We start from the raw sequence: 12,718 nt of genomic DNA, 5'->3' as shown, positions 1-12,718 counted from the left end.
TCACATTTGTAGTATTTTGAACTAGTATTTAAAATTGTTCGCCCATGTTTAGCAGCTGTTGCCCAAAATGTCCGCTAGATGGAGTTATGCTACACCGCCAAATGAATAAAGATGTAATTTTCATTACAGTCTGACTTGTATGACATCTACCTAATGCCACGAGGCTCATAATTTTTCCACATATTATTGTGAAATGATCGCTCTTTTGGACAACGCTTAATGTAATTCTGTACGGTGAGGCAATTGCTTGCTTGTAGGGCGTTTTCAAGGAGGGCATGGGGGAACCACAAATCGGAATCGGAAAAATAATACAAAGACTGTTAAGGAGATGGTTGTTTTTCTATCTTGGTATCTGCCAAACATCTGTACATTTGAAATCCGCAGTGCTGTTCACAGAGATAGATAAGATTTCTCAATTGCGGAAATATTTTGACCCCATTGATGGCAGTAATAGGCAATGGGAAACTGTTTCTGCAGTGACATTGGAGGGGGCCAAGTGATGTAGAGAAAGGCTTTTTCATAGCTGTAGAGTTCAGTCCTGGCACCTGAGTTGTAAAGGTTTGAAGCAGGTGACCTAGGAAAAGCCATTAACAGGCACCTTGTTGTTGCTTGCCTGTGTGGACAGAATTTGGCTAAATAGACCTTTAGTTCATTCCCTTGTAAAACAACCTATTATTTTCCCTATAATAGGGATGGGGAACCTTTTCTTCATGAGAAACCACTTGCCAGTGGTGGGAGGAGCTGTGCTGCTACGTTCCAACCTTGCAAAAACCAAAGCTTTATCTACACTTATACATACATCTCTCCAGCTCCTCACTCTCCTCTCCAGACCAGCAAGGGGCATTTTTCACAGTTGCAAGTGCAGATTCTAGCCAGGCAAAAGATCTTGAGGAGGGCATGGAGAATGGCTAGTGTCTGGTATGGTGTCAGGAAGAGGTGTTTGGCCCAAGAAGGCGGTGCATGGTCTAGGGAGAGGTCTGAGGGCCAGATAGAAGGGTTGTATTTGGCCCCTGAACCTCAGGTTCCTCACGTCTGCTTTATAAGATGGTAAATGAGTGATAGTATTTTGATCTTAATCTTTGTGAACTTTTAACATATACTTAAGCAGTACTTACAAGCAAAAGTACTGACTGACATATTAAAAATCAATAGGAGTTGAAGGGTTGCATGTGAACTATATATCCCATACAACAAAAATTATGCACTTCGTTGTCATTCATTGTATGCCATTTGGGTTCACTGTATCTATCTTTTCTGACATTGGAAAAACAAATAATTTTAAAGCCAATAAATATTTGTGGCATAAAATGATAGTATTTGTTTTTGGCATATATTAAGGTTTTGATAGTTATTATTGCTTTGATGATTTAGAATTTATCCTAAATAGTATTTTAACATTCTATTGTTTTATCTATTATATACACTGAGAGAGAGAGAGAGAGAGAATGTTACCTCTAGATTTGTGTCTTATTAAATTCTTCAGTAATGTTGAAACTACAGTAACAGTATGGAATGATTGGGCTTCTCAGGCCTAGTAACTTTTCTTTTTGCCAATGTTTACTAAAGATGAATGCCGAAAAAACATAAATATGGACAATACTTTTGTTTTGCAGGAGAGATCAAACACATTTTAGAAAATGAGCTTCAGATTCCTTCATCAAAAATGTTGCTAAAAGGCTGGAAATCTGGAGACGTAGATGACAGTGTAAGTTCCTATATTTGTCCCAGAATCAAATGCTGGGCTTTCTGCTACACTCAAGTTAACCTACTTCATATAGTTGCTGTGAAGAAAAAATAGGAATTGGGAGAATCCTGTACACCTTGAGCTCCTGGGGTTAGGAAGGTGGGATTATTCTAATAACTTGATTATTGCAGTGAAACATATTTAGGGCCAAACTAGATATGGTGCTGAATACATCACATGCAGCTACTGGCATCTTTGGGAACTTTCTTTCTGGGACTAAGAGCAAATGGGAAGGGGCAATTCTCTATTAGAACTGAAGGAAGGGATAAAGTGGGAAAATCTCTGCTCCTGTCTCAAGGTCCTGATACTTCTACCCCCATGCCACCACTGGCACACTTGTTATTTTTTTAGAAAAACACAGACATGATTGATGATGATTCATTTATAGATAAACCAAAATGGCCCTTGCTTTAAGGTGAGGGTACCTGATGCAAAATGTTTCTAATTTCCAATGTTTTTTTCCCTATAGACTGTTCTAAAAACTCTACACTTGCCAAAAAACAACAGCCTCTATGTCCTAACGCCTGATTTGCCACCACCCTCCTCATCAAGTATGCCTGGGTAAGATACAATTTTTTAAAATACGTTTGAGCGTAGTAAAATAGCACAGCATGTGAGGGGTTTGCATTAACAATGTTGCCAAATCAGAGTTAGACTTCCGTTGCCTTTTGTTTAAAAATAATATTAATACTTGACTTTGTGCTCACTTCTCCCCGTAGTAAACATTTATGTGAAGGTAAGGTAATAAATGAATGGGATGCAGGTGGCGCTGTGGTCTAAACCACAGAGCCTAGGGCTTGCCGATCAGAAGGTCGGCGGTTCGAATCCCTGTGATGGGGTGAGCTCCCTTTGCTCGGTCCCTGCTTCTGCCAACCTAGCAGTTCAAAAGCATGTCAAAGTGCAAGTAGATAAATAGGTACCACTCCAGCAGGAAGGTAAACGGCATTTCCGTGTGCTGCTCTGGTTCGCCAGAAGCAGCTTAGTCATGCTGGCCACATCATCTGGAAGCTGTACGCTGGCTCCCTCGGCCAATAAAGCGAGATGAGCGCCGCAACCCCAGAGTTGTCCACGGCTGGACCTAACGGTCAGGGATCCCTTTACCTTTACCTTTAAGGTAAGAAGCCAGAAGGGAGATATTTTTTCTGTCCAATTTCTTCAAAGATATTTGTTAATAGATTTTAAAATTCTTGTTCTTGGCACACTTTAATCTGGGTAATTAAAATTGGTGGGTAGGTGTTCTTGATGTGTAGAATGAATATAATATGAACAGGAATCATCCTGTAGAGTGGGAGATCAGCCAAGATTATTTTATGGTTCCTTCAAGCCATATCTATCATTTCCCCAACGTAGATAACTTATGGGCAAGGGTGAATGAAAGTTGAATGAATTATTGGGGGGGGGGGCAGATAAGCCCCACCTGAAAAAATGAACCCAAGACATGGCACACATACACCATTTGAATTGCAATGCCCCTAAACTTGGGAGGGGGCAGCCCCCTTAAATATTTTATTGGGGGGGGGAGGCGGAGGGACCTCATCACCTAGAAGTTGGTTCCTGTGCTTATGGGTGTGAATAACTTGAACAGCATGTAGATTACAAATCAGTTGTATTTTCAGTTGAACACCTCAGTTATTAGCAATTGGAACCACAAAATAAAATGTGAGTGCTGTTCACAACATATGAGAATTTATTTTTAAGTACTGACCTATAACACAGCTACTAATGTGCAAGTGTCTGCACATACAAGAGTGCAGTTAAATAGAAACAGACCACCATCTTAGGAATGGTGTCAGTTCTTTCCCTTCTATGTACAGGTGAAAGATCTTTGCATACAATGGCTAGCTGAAGAAGACAGAATTGGGATTCAATCGGGATTGGAGAACAGCATGGTGTCCTCCATATGTTGTCGGGGTCCGCACCCCCTTGGCCCCAGACAGCATGTTCAGTGGACAGGGCTGATGAGTATTATAGTCTAACAACATTGGCTATCCATGAACTACTTCAAGGTGTTGTATGTGGAGCTGTCTCTGAAGTCTCTTTGGAAATTCCAGTTACTTCGAAAGTTTGCTGCTAGACTGCTAAGTGGGATCGGTTGAAGGGAACACAATCCTGTCCTTCGTTAGCTGCTATGCTGGCTACTGATCTGTTTTCAGGCACTGTTCACAGTGCTTGTGCTTACCTTTTTTAAAAGCCTTAAGTGCCTTGGAAGTTGGGTAGATAAGGACCACCTTCCTCCTCATGAGCTTGGCTGAATGCTGTGAACCTCTTCAGAGGTCCTCCTTTGAGCCCTCATTCCCTGTTTCTAAAGTTAGATAGGTGGTCACTGGAGAGGGGACCTTCACAGTTGTGCAGGACTGTCTGGTGCTAAATTTTATGTCTTTTGCCTGGCACTGAACAACCTTTTCATTTGTTCAAACCTTCCAACATTTCCCCCCTAAGCTGATATCCCCCCCTTAGCTGGGGATATGAATTGCCACCTTAAATTTTGAGGAGGATGGTCAGTACCTACTACTAGAGTTGCCATATTTCAAATAGTGAAAATCCGGACACAAAACCATTGAGCTATTTTTGGCAAAGTTGTTGAGCTTTCTTTTTTTTTTGCAAAACCTCCCCAAAAATGAAATTTTTGAGCTATTTTTAAGGAAATTCACCAAAAAAATCAACACTTCTGACATAGTTTGCCATACAGCTGACATTTTACCGAATTTTGGAAATTCCACCCAGACACTATTTCCGATGGATGAATCCCAGATATATCTGGGAAATCCTGGATGTATGGCAGCCCTGTGCACTACGCTACATAATCTCGGGGAAAGTTGTTCTGAAAAAGTCATCATGGCAATTTGACATTGAAATCAGTGGTACTTTTGTTGTTTAGTCGTTTAGTCGTGTCCGACTCTTCGTGACCCCATGGACCAGAGCACGCCAGGCACTCCTGTCTTCCACTGCCTCCCGCAGTTTGGTCAAACTCATGTTTGTAGCTTCGAGAACACTATCCAACCATCTCGTCCTCTGTCGTCCTCTTCTCCTTGTGCCCTCCATCTTTCCCAACATCAGGGTCTTTTCCAGGGAGTCTTCTCTTCTCATGAGGTGGCCAAAGTATTGGAGCCTCAGCTTCAGGATCTGTCCTTCCAGTGAGCACCCAGGGCTGATTTCCTTCAGAATGGATAGGTTTGATCTTCTTGCAGTCCATGGGACTCTCAAGAGTCTCCTCCAGCACCAGAATTCAAAAGCATCAATTCTTCGTCGATCAGCCTTCTTTATGGTCCAGCTTTCACTTCCATACATCACTACTGGGAAAACCATAGCCTTTACTATACGGACCTTTGTTGTCAAGGTGATGTGTCTACTTTTTAAGATGCTGTCTAGGTTTGTCATTGCTTTTCTCCCAAGAAGCAGGTGTCTTTTAATTTTGTGGCTGCTGTCACCATCTGCAGTGATCATGAAGCCCAAGAAAGTAAAATCTCCCACTGCCTCCATTTCTTCCCCTTCTATTTGCCAGGAGGTGATGGGACCAGTGGCCATGATCTTCGTTTTTTTGATGTTGAGCTTCAGACCATATTTTGCGCTCTCCTGTTTTCACTCTCAATAAAAGGTTCTTTAATTCCTCCTCACTTTCTGCCATCAAGGTTGTGTCATCTGCATATCTGAGGTTGTTGATATTTCTTCCGGCAATCTTAACTCCGGCTAGGGATTCATCCAGCCCAGCCTTTTGCATGATGAATTCTGCATATAAGTTAAATAAGCAGGGAGACAATATACAGCCTTGTCGTACTCCTTTCCCAATTTTGAACCCATCAGCTGTTCCATATCCAGTTCTAACTGTAGCTTCTTGTCCCACATAGAGATTTCTCAGGAGACAGATGAGGTGATCAGGCACTCCCATTTCTTTAAGAACTTGCCATAGTTTGCTGTGGTCGACACAGTCAAAGGCTTTTGCATAGTCAATGAAGTACAAGTAGATGTATTTCTGGAACTCTCTAGCTTTCTCCATAATCCAGCGCATGTTTGCAATTTGGTCTCTGGTTCCTCTACCTCTTCGAAATCCAGCTTGCACTTCTGGGAGTTCTCGGTCCACATACTTCTTAAGCCTTCCTTGAAGAATTTTAAGCATAACCTTGCTAGCGTGTGAAATGAGTGCAATTGTGCGGTAGTTGGAGCATTCCAGTGGTACTTACTTCGGAGTAGATATGTATAAGATTGAGCAGCACACGTTTTAGTGACTGTACACTTTAAAGTTTTTTTTTATTTCAGGCTTTTTATGAGACAGTTTAGAAAATCTCAAAGTTTAAAAATGTAAACAAGCAGAAACCCTTCTCATTTATCATACTAGCCAGATTTTCTGACTGATTGATGTTTGAGACTAATCTGCCATCTCCTGCTGCATTAGCTACAACAAACATTACATTTACATACCAAGCTCATATTTTGTTTTAGTGTAAATAAACTGTAATTATAGTAAATTTGGATGTCTGTTGACACGAGCTTGTATAAATCGGTATGTTTGCAATAGAAATGTTGATCATTATGTGTCATGATATTTTGTTAAAATTTAGATGTTTGAAGGGAAAAATGAATCGATATGAATAATGAATATTTTTTGTTCTGAAATTCATGAAGAGCCTTTGTGGAGCAGAACCTAGAATAATGGAGGTGGCAAGTCATTGTCCCAATCATGCTGATTCTGAAAACATTGTTTTATTTTCAGAGACAGATTTATCTACTAAATAGCCAAAACAATTGAGATTAGATGCTATTCCCAAGCACTGAAATAGGTGAGAATTTTCCAAAGTATATTAGGAACATCTGGAACTATAACATCAATATCTAAATATGCTACCCTTGAAAATAATAATACTAATAAAAAGCCAACTTAGATTTTCTGTATGTATTCCAGTTTCCTCATAATCATGATCATGCAGAAAAATTCCCTTTTGTACAGTGAAAACCATGAAAGAACACACCTGAATCAAAATATACCGTATTTTTCGCACCATTGGGCGCACCGGACCATAGGGCGCACCCAGTTTTGGGGGGGGGGGAATCAAGAAAAAAATATTTTTCCCCCCCCAGCCCCAAAGAGCAGCGTACAGGCTGCACACAACCTCTCCCTGCCAGAGGGGTTGCGGGCAGCTATGGAACAAGCCAAAGCAGCGAGCGGGATGGATCCCGCTCGCTGTTTTGCCTTCCCCCTTAGCCCCGTGCAGCCTCTACCTCCTGGGAGAGGCTCCGTGGGGCTAAAGAAGCCATAGCCCCGTGCAGCCTCTCCTTGCAGAGGGGCTGCGCGCAGCTATGGAAGAAGGCAAGGCAGCGAGCGGGATGGATCCCGCTCGCTGTTTTGCCTTCCCCTTTAGCCCCGTGCAGCCTCTCCTAGCCGGGAGACGCTGCACAGGGCTAAAGAATCCATAGCCCCGTGCAGCCTCTCCTTGCAGAGGGGCTGCGCGCAGCTATGGAAGAAGGCAAGGCAGCGAGCGGGATGGATCCCGCTCGCTGTTTTGCCTTCCCCTTTAGCCCCGTGCAGCCTCTCCTAGCCGGGAGACGCTGCACAGGGCTAAAGAATCCATAGCCCCGTGCAGCCTCTCCTTGCAGAGGGGCTGCGCGCAGCTATGGAAGAAGGCAAGGCAGCGAGCGGGATGGATCCCGCTCGCTGTTTTGCCTTCCCCTTCAGCCCCTCCCGGGAGAGGCTGCGTGGGGCTAAAGAAGCCATAGACCCGTGCAGCCTCTCCTTGCCGGAGGGGTTGCGCGCAGCTATGGAAGAAGGCAAGGCAGCGAGCGGGATGGATCCCGCTCGCTGTTTTGCCTTCCCCTTTAGCCCCATGCAGCCTCTCCTTGACGCTGCACAGGGCTAAAGAAGCCATAGCCCCGTGCAGCCTCTCCCTGCCAGAGGGGTTGCGCGCGGCTATGGCACAAGCCTGCATTCGCTCCATAGGACGCACACACATTTACCCTCAATTTTTGGAGGGGAAAAACTGCGTCCAATAGAGCGAAAAATACGGTAGTTATAATATTGGCTTACCTGCTGCCCTCCCATTTATTGTTGAACTCCAACTCACATTAGCCTTAACCTGCATAGCCAGGGATGATGGGTGTTATATTACATCTAAAGGTAAGCTGCTTTAGCTGTAGGATAACCATGGAAAAATTAAACTGACTTACTGCTTTTTTCCTTATTTTTATCAGCAGCTGAAGTGAAATACTCTTGCTTTTTTGGGCTGCAAACCTACACCCACTTACTGTATAGTGTAAGCTTCATTGAATTTGATGAGATTTACAGCACAATCTGAATTACATAGTAATGTATGTAGTGACTGGTGTGTCAGGGAATGTGTGAGGCATTATGGAGAAGGAGATGGAGTGAGCTGCTCTGGGCTTGAGGTGTACAGAAAAACAGATATATCTGTAATACTGTTACAGAATTAGCAACAGACAGCCACTCTGTCCACGGAGATACCATACATCTTTGGGGGAAATGAGGCTTTATGCCCTCTCTGAAAAGTTAAAAGACCGGAGCAGCTCAGAACCCCCATGGGGAGATAATTCTGGAGCCTCAGATAAGTTACAGTAAAGGTCGCATTCCTTGGTGCAATGACCTCAACTTTGCATGTACAGACATATGATACAGGAAGTGTGCCCAATAACATAGGCAACAATTAGGCTGCATCTCCTTATACCAGCCTATTAGATATGTGGGAGTCCCAAGCTCTGAAGGGCTTTAAAGATAAAAATCACACCTTGAATTGGTTCTGGAAGATAATTGGTAACCAGTGCATTTGTTGGCTACATTGTATCCCAGCCTTTCTCACTTTGCTAAAAAGAGTTTCTGTTCCTGTCTGGTACCAACAAAAATTTCCTTTCTGAAGCTTCAAATAATAAATAATAATAATAAATTTTATTTATATCCTGCCCTCCCCAGCCGAAGCCGGGCTCAGGGCGGCTAACAACAATAAAATAGTACAACATTCTAAAATCATTCCATTATAAAATTAATTCAACTCAAAATGATGGCAACCATTAGGCTAAAGTTCTGTGAAGATTGCCAAAGGAGGGAGACAGGCTGTGCCCTGACCAAAGGCCCTGACCAAATGAAGTATTCCATTTGTTTTAGCCTTTTGTTAGGATTGTGGCAGAGGGACAGTCTCTCTGTGTCTGTGTCTGTGTCTGTGTCTGTGTCTGTGTCTCTCTCCTCTCCTCCATTGTCCAGGTTTCCAAGACTGTTTCTCATATCTGCCATTTTACATCAATTGCATGGGTACAAATACTGCCATGTCTAGTTGGGCCTTAAGTGCCTGGCTTTTCCAGTGTCCATTGGGTCATACCTTGTTGTCTGAGAAGCTGAACACTTGAGTACTTCTCAAAATGTGGTTGCATGTGAATGAAGGGATGTTTACAGCTGTATCCTGCATTTCCAAAATCTTGTAGAATTCTTACTTTTAAAAATGTAATCTTGAGTCCCTTGAGCTGCAGCAGGTTTGGGCTAAGGCAACAAATGTTTATACCATATGTATCAAACTATGGATATGTAACAGAGCCATGCAGATATATGTGTAGCTATCAGTGGGGTGTTCATCACTGTCTTAGAGCAATGTCTAGATATCAAAATGATGCTTGACAGCATTGGAATGGAAAGAGAAGTAGGGGAAAGAAAGGGGATCTGGATTCCTGAAGTGGAATAATTTAAGTAAAGAAACTGCCTCCCTGCTTTCCTAACAGGTGATCATATAAGCAGCAATGTATATTTCCAGTCTATGTGGAACCAAGATGTAAAGATTTAGTGCTGAGAACTGTTCATGTAATTTATCCCTTTTGCAATGTATAGCTTATTATTCAAAAAGGAAATCCTTATGGAAACCTGCTTTTACATGTGCATCATTTGTGTTGGATATGATCAAAATAAGTGTCAAAATAACAGATAAGAAATGAGTGGAATTTCCCATAAAGTACTTCCCAATTTAAAATTGTGTACAATAAACCCATTCTACTAAGATGTACATTTTTGCTTCTTCCTTGCTATAATCATGCAGAATAATATTAATTCTTAATATTGTTCTAAGTACTTATAACAAATATATAGTACAAGCTGGTCAAAAAGTGGTTGCTGCTTTTTTTTTTGCCACTCTGAAAGTATTTTAATGGGTAGTTTTATTAGAGTTAAATCAGTGATGCTCACTATGCATTCATTAGGCAAGGCACTTCCTCTAATGCTGAGTTCTCACTTGGACAAATTACAGTATAATCTAATTTGTCCTCTAACCAGCATAATACATGTTGATTTAATTAATTAAAGAAAGACCAATTATTGTCTAGCTTTACACCAGCAGAGAATCCTGGTGAAGTTGGAGGATTTATTATGGTGAACTTCAAATACATTTTGCTGGTGGAACCACTGTATACCACACTTTTCTATCCTATGCTTTAGTGTTAGAGAATGAGCCAGTTTCCCTTCAGGCTCTTGAAGTTGTCTCCTCCACCTCCAGACCTGCCACAAGGAGGTGGTCAGAAGCTTTTACTTTTTTTTTTTGGAGTAACTACAGTTTAGTGTGTTGTCCCAAACCCCAAACAGTGGTTAATTGTAACTATGGTTAGTGGAAACAAGTCAACTTCATAAACTGGGGCCTGAAGCTGGTTTGAATCTGTGCAAGGCGGTTCAAGACAATATGATGCACTCACCAGCATGTGTGGCCCGATCCTGAATGCTGCAGTCTTGCAGTCCATTGATGAATAAACACTTTTTGCCATTCTCATGTGCTTTATATCTGCCCAAAGGGGACATGCTGTCTAGCCCTATAAGGAAAGAAAATGAGCCAAAGCAAGTATTAGACCAGGCATCCCCAAACTCGGCCTCCAGATGTTTTGGGACTACAATTCCCATCATCCCTGACCTGTTAGGGGACCTGTTAGCTAGGGATGATGGGGGTTGTAGTCCCAAAACATCTGGAGGGCCGAGTTTGGGGGTGCCTGCATTAGACATCTGCTGAAAACTTTTCTGTTTCGGCAAGCCTATCCAGACACATGATTTACTTACCTATATGTGTTTTAAAAGTTTTATTGATTTTATCTTTGCTTTTAATGATGGTGGTCTTATGTATGGATCTTAGTTGTTTTATCTATAATTTGACTTTCTACACCATGTGGAGAGGTAGTTGTTTGTCTTTTGGATGAAGCAGTTTATAAATGTTCTAAATATATAAATTAAGCACTGATAGTCCATTCTCTGCCTTAGGGTCTAGCTTCTGGTACAGATTAACCATGTAAATGGAAATGGACCATGTACATTTGGAACCATGTACATTTGGAAATGGTTAATGAAGATGCAGTAGTTGAGATAAAATTTTAAGCCTGAAAAGAATTCATTTCGCCAATTAGCCTACCTTGGTAAACATCTGCAGTAACTAGTAATCTATGAAAATGGGAATGGGATTTGGTCATTTGACAGTGTTTCTTGAGATTTACTAGTAAATGCAAGTATTTGTTAACATTTCCCACTGGTAGTGTTAGAAACTGAGATATGAAAACTAGGAGCTAAATGGCACCTTAAAAAACCTACACAACAACTGAATGTCTAGGCGCGCTTTTTTATAGCAAGAATGCAAAGCTGAAAATGAATGATCTGCAGTTCATTTTTCACATGGTCTAACCCTTCCCCTGCCCACCCCCCAGTCTTCTTAAGAGGGTTTCTTCTCCAGTCTTCAGAGAGTAGATGGAAGTGGAGACACAGAAAAAGATCCTCTTTTCCTTCCACTCTGCAGTTTTAATCTGAAATCTTAAGTGCAGTACTGCGCCCAGAGCTCAGAAACTGCTCACACTAATGAAATTCTCTGTCGCAAAATGCTCCTAGAACAATGGGAGTTTCGAACACTGCCCATTGGTGTCATGAAAAGTCTACTTTAGCAGTGATTGTTAACCTCTGCTAAGTCTGCTGAAAAATATGGTCATGCATGCCCCCCGTGTGTGTGTTTGCACACCCACAGCCATCGTCTACAACTTGCTGTAAGGTTAACATCAGAACACATTAAGATGGTACATCATCTTAGGCAAAACTGCCAAAAAGGCAATGCGCCAAAATTAGAAATAAAATAAAGTGTTTATATATGCATATATTTATTTTCTTTAATAAAAATTATGTGTATACGTGTTTGTAATCTGTGTTTGTATTTAGGCATCGTTTTGGAGGATATAGTTTTAACATATCAGTATCAATAAATGTGTATATGGTTAAATATAGCTGAACACTGTGGCAATAGCAGTTGAGTTGTGAAAATTCTAAGGAGTTAAAATGTAGCCTTAGGCGCTTCAGCCACCTTAGGAGAGAAGGAGTTAACAGGTTAGCCCCCTTGGTTATTTGCTGCATGCTTCCTTGCCTTTAGGAGTAAAAAAGAAAGCGATGATAACATTGTGCCTGGGCTTGTCTCTGCTGAGTTTAGGGTACTCCTGGGGTTTTCGCAGCTAAATGTAAAGCAAGCTAGAACATGCTCACTCCTGATTTTCTTGTTTTTCTTTCAACCCTTTCAGTGCCCTGCAGGAATCATTAAATCAAAACTTCATGCTGATCGTCACCCATCGAGAAGTCCAGCGGGAGTACAACCTCAACTTCTCAGGAAGCAGTACCATTCAGGAGGTGAGTTCTGTCTCACAGCTGAAGAATAAATGTAGCTCATTATAACTAATGTCAGCTTTGTTAAAGAGGGCTTATGTATTCAGGCTGCAGACTTCCTTTCGTGTTTCGTTATTAAGTTTTTAGCTTTTAATTAACTGGATGATGAAAGATTACTGTAGGTACATCAGATGGTGTGACCTACATATAAAATTTGCATTAATTTTAGCCCAAAGCAGTCGTGTATTTGTTCCATGTTGCATTTTAGTAGCAAAATGCATTGCCAGAGATGAACTAGTGTTGTCTAGTTAGGCTCCCCCTGCTTTCTTTCTTGATTATATACTACTGTGTTTTCCTGTATATTCCTTGTGTCAAACACACTG

General features: G+C 41.6%; 1 protein-coding gene across 1 annotated transcript in view; it reads left to right on the top strand.

Annotated features, from left to right (window-relative positions):
* Positions 1 to 12,718, top strand: part of FAF1 (Fas associated factor 1) — a 170,040-nt gene that overhangs the window by 30,399 nt on the left and 126,923 nt on the right. Inside the window, exons 5-7 of the mRNA XM_083447860.1 lie at positions 1,614 to 1,705; positions 2,214 to 2,305; positions 12,254 to 12,359. Of these exons, the coding sequence (XP_083303986.1) occupies positions 1,614 to 1,705; positions 2,214 to 2,305; positions 12,254 to 12,359 (290 nt within the window). The remainder of the gene's footprint in view (positions 1 to 1,613; positions 1,706 to 2,213; positions 2,306 to 12,253; positions 12,360 to 12,718) is intronic.

This window comes from Podarcis tiliguerta (assembly GCF_965153285.1).
Source record: "Podarcis tiliguerta genome assembly, chromosome: 6".
NCBI classification, from domain to species: Eukaryota; Metazoa; Chordata; class Lepidosauria; order Squamata; family Lacertidae; genus Podarcis; species Podarcis tiliguerta.
The sequence above is the reverse complement of the archived record's forward strand: the minus strand, read 5'-3'. Positions and strand labels throughout refer to the sequence as shown.